A 7,184-nucleotide genomic window follows, 5' to 3' on the forward strand; every position below is an offset into this window, starting at 1 on the left:
ACATATCTAGCCGAGTTTCTTAGGTTAGTGCATTCTCTGGCAAAGTGCCCCATTTCGTTACAGTTGTAACAATGGAGCTTATCCTTGTTGAACCCATGTTGTTGTTGTTGGAATCCTTGAAGCTGCTTTTCCCATACTTTTTCATGAAGTGTGTGGCCCGGTGAATAGTCATGGCCATATGGTACTTAATGTCGATCTTTTCAAGGTCTTGCTCGCTAATCTTTGGAAGATCTCCTTGATGGAAAGAAGGAGGCAACAGTTTTCCCTGCAGCAATTCCTCATGGCTGGCCGTAAAGGCATGGAACAGTGAGATGTGAGAGTTATCAACTTGCATGGTGGGGACCGGATCTGTTGCTTGAAGAGTTATTGATCCCATGAGCCTTCAGAGCTTGATTAACGGCTTGATTCACCAGGTCTTGAATTGAGTTTGATACTGATGATCCTGAAACACCTGTAGATTACTCGAAAGCTTTGTTTTGATCGGACTGAACTGCATATGAACCACTTTTACTGCATTGACTGAATGAACAGTGGGATGTGATTGGCTAAGAAAAGCTGAGCCAACTCTAGAAGCTATAGAAACACCGACATGATTCAAAGAACTGACATGATTTCTCATTTGTAGTTTATCACCCATCTCAAATGATTTGATTGTAGAGGTCAACTCTGTGAGTGTTTTTTGTATTCATATTGGTGGTTCTCTTGATAGTAATAGCACCGCTATTCCATGTGTAAGGCAAGGAATTTAACAGTTTCTTGTTGATCTCTGACATTTCTTTAATAATACCAACACTTCTCATCATGTTGTTTAGTGCTTCAAATCTGTTAAGGAGAGAAGTAACCGTTTTCCCTTGAATGTGATTGAACATGTTGAATTCTCCATTAAGCATTTCTATTCGACTCTCTTTCATGTCTAAATTCCCTTCAAACTTTTCAACCAAGGCATCCCAAAGACCTTTTGCTGCAGTACATTCTCTTAAGGTTTGAGCGATATCAGTGGACAAACACACACTGATTACCCCATATGCCTTTTCATAGTTAAGCATCAATTTCTTATCATTATCAATCAAGCTTTCAAGAGGAACATCAGCTGGTCCATTAGGAGTCATTGTTGTAGGCTTGTGAGGTCCATTCTCAATAGATCTTAACAGTGCAAAGTCATTAATTCTCACAAATTCTTGAACCTCTACTTCCACTCATCAAAATTGCTTTCAAAGTTTAACAGTTTAGGTGGTTTGGTTGTTGTTCCAGCCTCATTCTCAAACATCATGTAGTTCTTCAATATTTCTAGATCGTAAGACATCTTTATACACTGATCAGAAAGTTACCAAATCAAACAGTTTTGAAATCAGAAAATTCTGTTGAGAATTCTAAGTACAAATGAATCGCAATCGAACAAGAAATGCGATGCGATTTGTTTAGTAAAATGCGATTGTTTTGTTTCAGGAATGCGATTTGTTGCAGGGATGCGATTTGTTTCAAGAATGCGATGCGTTTTGTTCTTGAATGCGATACGAATGGTTTCAAGTATGCAACGCGAATGAGATTTCAAGTGCGATGTGATTAAATTCCAAATGTGATGCGATTTAGAATCTTAAAGGCAATGCGAATGGAATCAAATGTGATGCGAATGGTTCCAGAACACGATGCAAATGGAATCTTGAGAAAAGCAATTCATGTTTAAAGGTGTAATGTACGGATTTTCTTACTAACACCCTTTTTCAACTTTGAAGCTTTAAACAACTTCAACAACCCGAAGAACACTTAAACACACCTTGCAAACACAAAAACAAGACCAAAATCTAAGGTTGTGACCCAAGAACCTCAACTAGTTGAGCCGAAAGCTCTAATACCAATTATAAGTCCTAAATACTGGATTAAACAACTGGTTCTTGAATTAATCTCACTTGTATGCTAGCTGAAATCACATACAAGCAACCGAGATCTCGAATCTTGTTTAGTTTGATTGTTACCCAAAATAGAAAGATAAAAGGATAAGGTTAGAGAGAGAGTAGGTGAGAGTTGGTGATTTTGCAAAAGGTTATGTTGTGCATGGAAACTTGCACTATTTGTAGTGCAAGTTCCATGCACCATTCTTTCATTATTCACGGCCCATTGCGCTTTTGCTTACAAGTCCTCGGGCCCAAACATACAAAAGACACGAAAGCTAACTTAATACATCGTGTAATAACCGACCAAATACTAAATATATAAAATGGGCACTACATATATAGTTATGAAAAAAATAAATAAATTATACATATTATATTATAAAAAGTTATAATTAAAAAATATATATAAATAATTATAAATATATAAAACTTGATAAATAAATAGTAAACGAGCTTAGCTCGAGCTTGAAAAACTACTCACAAGCCAAGCTCAAGCTTTAGAAATATATATAGAAGCGAGTCGAGCTCGAGCTCAAGCTTTGTGTAAGTTATATGATGCTCGACTCGGCTCGTTTGCGCCCATAGTTGGAGAAGAAAAATAAACCTGGGTTCTAATAAACAGAAATTTTGTTTTACCCCAACAACTTGGAGAAATGGCAAATTTTGCGTCCAAACTAACTAGGTTAGTCTTCATTAGAAAAAGGCACAGTGAAGGCCAATATGATGAAAGTTGGGATTAACATAAGGAATTTCTTAAGTTAGGATTATTGTCAGCCAAAAGGCCCAAGTTCCATCATACATCTTCATGCTGGGAGTTTGGAATCGTGTTAGATCTCAGCATCACATATGGGGGTGCAAATCTTGAGATCATGTGACTGCTTGGATACGCTTCTGGAATCGGTTGAACTATCCAAGGAATGCTGGAGATCAACTCCTTGAGTTTTTTCAATTCCTTCTGCACCATTGGACTTATACAGGAATCTTGCGACACATCAAGGCTAGTCACAGGTATAGTAACATTATTATTGAAGTTACCGATATTGAGATTCCTGGCTGAGGATCCCGAGACAACACCGAAATCCCTAGTGGCTGACGTAGGCTGTTGTTGTCTACTCAAACAATTGATTTTAATAACTTAAATGCCAATACTGGTACGGGTAAGTAAGGTCGTCTCCACAGGGACTCAAGGAAAGTTCAAGTTTATAATTTCTAACTATTTAATTAACCTAAGCGAACAGACGAGGTCAAGTGGTTTCGAAAAGATTGATTATTAAAACTAAAACAATTACTTTAAAGATTTGTAAACAATATTAACAAAAGGTATTCACTCTAGGTTCGGGTAATATGGCATTCAACTTAATCATAGATTCACCTAACTTAATTGCGCAGTAATTACTAGACCTATTAGTTTGATTATGATGACAAACGATAACTTAACCGGATTGTTGACACACTTGAACTCGATCTACCCAATTACCAATCTATGTTTTATGACAACCAATTAAATAACAATAACTGATGATTATTAGTTCAATGACACAAGAGCCTAACCCTAGGTGTTGATGAACAAAACCAAACAAGTGATGCATTAATCAATAATCGAAAACACAAATTGTTTAAACAATCAAGTAATAATAGAACAAGATCAAAAACTTAATCAAATTCTTATTCATGAAGCACAATGAATCTGATCTTAAGTTAGAATACACAAAACCCTAGCCTAAAATAAACACAATGATTTTAGCCTGTCATCGACATTATGTTAAAATTATTTATCTTGATGAACATGCAATCCCAAGACGAGCCAGAAGCTTTGGAATGGTTGGAAGTTGTCCTAGGGTGTCTCTTCTGCCTTTCGAAGTAAAGATATGACGAATGGGGGCTTAGATGTGTTTATATAGTGATTAGGGTTAATTTTCTTCGATTTAAGGTGGTTCACGTCGCGCGAACGAGTAATGGGCCTATCCTTCGCGTAGCGTGAAGGACAAATTAGTCGGGGTCATATTCTAGTGTCTTCGCGTTGCGCGAAGAATATCCTCCAGTCCTTCGTGTCGTGAGAAGGACAAAAGTGGCAGACCAACTTATTTTCTTTTCTTTATTACGCCTCGTGATGCGTGCAATCCCATTCCCGCACTTCTAAGCCTTCGTTCCAAGCTTGTAAATCAGCCCTATAAGCCTCCATAACGTCCAATGTCCTTAAGCACGTAAAGATGCTTGAAGTACCAATGTTCATTCATTTATTTAACTAATTATAACTACTTAATGTATAATAATAATTAACTTTTACCCAACCATCAGTGGCATCATGCCTTGTAGTCGGAACGGGATCACTTGTTCTTGTCGCTAGCCGCATGGAGAGGAAATCATCATAGCGATTCTTCTGGGATCCTGACACCTCAAAATTCAAAGCTCTTGATTGTAATGGAGTGAAAGGATCCTCTATCTACTTCTTTCCTTGTGCCCAAATATCCCAAAGTTCCCTTATGATAGAATTTTTAGTTTCCTTATGAGTTTCTATGTGCTCCTTCATCTGCATTAAAATATCAAATATATCATTGTTAAACATGAGAACAGGTCTCGTGTTGGAAGAACCTGGCCCTTGAGTTGGCACGCCGGTGGAAGGCCTTATCGTCGGAGGATGCATGCTTCTGGATCCTGAGATGTTGATGCCGGCATTAGTCGTCTTTCTCTGGGCAGCAGGTGGAGGAGGAAGCGGTTGAGAGACTCCAGAAACTATGGGCGGCATGGAGGAAGAAACAGCTTTGGATTGGGAAACCATTTTATAGTAGAGTTTTGTAAGGTAATGGTTTAAAACGAATTTAAGAATGAATTTAAAGATAAAAAATATCGCTTGCCCCACGGTGAGCGCCAAACTGTTTTTGGTTAAAAATTACCAAAGCAATTATTGAATAAATTCGTCAAGTGAGGTAGTGTGTTATTCAAATATACGGTAAGTAAATGTGGTAAAGTAAAAGGGTGACACGCGATGTGGCGAGTAAATCCCTTAGATCCTGGTGAGGATCCTCGGAAAAACCTCGAGAGGGTAAAATTATCCCCTATCTCAATTTATTAATAGCGCAAAAGTGGTTACAGCTCGAGAATTGATTGTAAACGACGCCTAGAGTACAGAGAGTAGTGTAGTGGGTGAGTACAATGTGTCCTATATCAAAAAAAAATAACTAAAAGTCTTGTAAATTCGGGAACCCTAGCTGCTGTCACTGGTAGAAGACTTATTCTTCTATCCATATGTGCTTCAACTGGTTCTCCGAAATTCATGTGAGAATTTGTCATTCTAGACGTTGTAAGCTGTTATATACTTGAGTAGCCTACAAGCAAAAATTAATATAACTTAGTTTAGGATACTGGAGCTTACTTGAAATCTCAGGTTCCAGAATACTCGTCAGGATCACTCTCAAGATAAAATGAAACCCCTAACAAATATCATATCCTCATTCTAAAACAATTTTTTTAATAAATTCAACACCTTGCATTACAACACAACGCTAAATATTTCGAGATTATATACATTTTGTTGGGATGGAGGGGCATAGCCTAAGTATCCTGGACTACCCTAAGACTTGACCAATCATGAACTGCCACCTCATTTTTACCATAAAATGCCCTGAACTAAAGAACTTTTATTTAAAAGTAACTAATAAATTATAAATTTAAAAACAAATAATACATAGATTTCATTCTAATAATACACAATTAATTAAACAATAATTTATTCAGTTAAAAATACATAAAAATACTATTCCCAATTTCATCGGCTTTTAACTTTCGCTATCACTCTAGACGTGTCATTATAGAGATCGTTAATTTGTCGCATCACACTTTGTCATTTCGAACACAACTTATGCTCTGTGCGATCTCTTGATTCTCTCTTTGACAGAGGATAGTTCCAAACATAGGCAAAAACCCGACGCTCATTGGTTCACAAGGTCCAAGTTTTCATAAACATGGACCCCAAGCATTTGCTAACCCTACTTATTCTTCATAACTCCATCTTCGTGACCCTCTCCTAATTATCGGTTCGGGATTTGGCTTCCATAAAGTGATTTTTGAAGAAAAATAGTTTAGGAATGGTTACAAAGAGTGTGTAAAATTTGAGTTGAAATGGTGTGTTGTTTAGAGTGTATAAAAAAGGGAAGAGATAGGGGATATTTAATAGAAATTATTAAATTAAAAAGAGAGTATTTAATGGAAATATAACCGTTTGAACGGCTAATATTTTTTGTGGCCAATGGGTTCTATCACCTATAAAACATACACGTTTGTCCTGTGCAGGGGGGTGACCGTGGTGTTGTCGGACTACCCGAACCAACCTACCCGCTCAGGCCCCCACCACCCTTAAAGAATGAGTTGCTTTTCGACATTTTGAATCATTTTTCTAAAAAAGAAAACCGTTTAAAAATTTTTCAAATGATGAAATTTGACAAATTTTGATTTTATTTTATAGCAGGTGTGATACGACGAGTAAGAAAGATATATGCTTAGCCTAACCCAGCAGTTAACCTTTTTTAGCGAAAATGAAATTAAATAATTAACAATTTAAAAAAAAGTGAAAACATGTAGGTATGGAGTTTGAGTGATTTTGTGTTACACGCCAAAGAGGATGATATATAAATGAAAAGTGGTGGGTGTGGCCCCGCATCACAAGAGACTATATATTGTACGGATGCATTACCTTGAAACCGTGTTGCTGCTACTGAGTGCGGCAAAGATTTACATTCTCTTAATTATTGTTATATTCTACCTAATTATTGTGATATTCTATTTTAAAAGATTAACCGTGGAATTATATTACGAATAAATGGGATTACCAAGGAGCTATCTCAATCAAAACGCCTCAAAACTCGCGGTGATGAATTGATATAAACGTATTTGAGTAAAACGACTATTTAAGGAAAACTTTCCCAATTCTATTAACCAATGAAATAAATGAAAAACTTAATTACAACTCTTATCATGACTCGATATATATAGCTAAACATAAACTTGTTTAAACTATACGTAGGACTGTAATAAAATAATGAAAACAGTTAAGATAATTAATCCAAACTTGGTAATTCTTCATAACTTTTTTAATTAATCTTTACTTGCACTCCAAAATTCTTTCTTTGTATCATAAGCCACAATTAATTAAAGGACTATTCGATTTTTAATTCCAACAATAACATCAGTTTAAATTAAGGAGAAAAATTTCACCAACTAGGCTAGTTAAAGTTGATCTCGTTCTCGCCCTATTATTAATCTAAAGGAATGATAAAAACTTTTATGTTTTCAAGC

General features: G+C 36.3%; 1 protein-coding gene across 1 annotated transcript; it reads right to left on the reverse strand.

Moving 5' to 3' along the window:
• Window positions 1–638: 638 nt before the first annotated feature.
• Window positions 639–1,109, reverse strand: LOC143595641 (uncharacterized). Its single transcript, XM_077074609.1, has one exon. The coding sequence runs from the start codon at window positions 1,107–1,109 to the stop codon at window positions 639–641; it is 471 nt and encodes a 156-aa protein (XP_076930724.1).
• Window positions 1,110–7,184: the final 6,075 nt, after the last annotated feature.

Source organism: Bidens hawaiensis, unplaced genomic scaffold (assembly GCF_021521415.1).
Source record: "Bidens hawaiensis isolate Kalapana, Puna unplaced genomic scaffold, B.hawaiensis_p1.1 tig00045403_1, whole genome shotgun sequence".
Taxonomy (NCBI): domain Eukaryota; kingdom Viridiplantae; phylum Streptophyta; class Magnoliopsida; order Asterales; family Asteraceae; genus Bidens; species Bidens hawaiensis.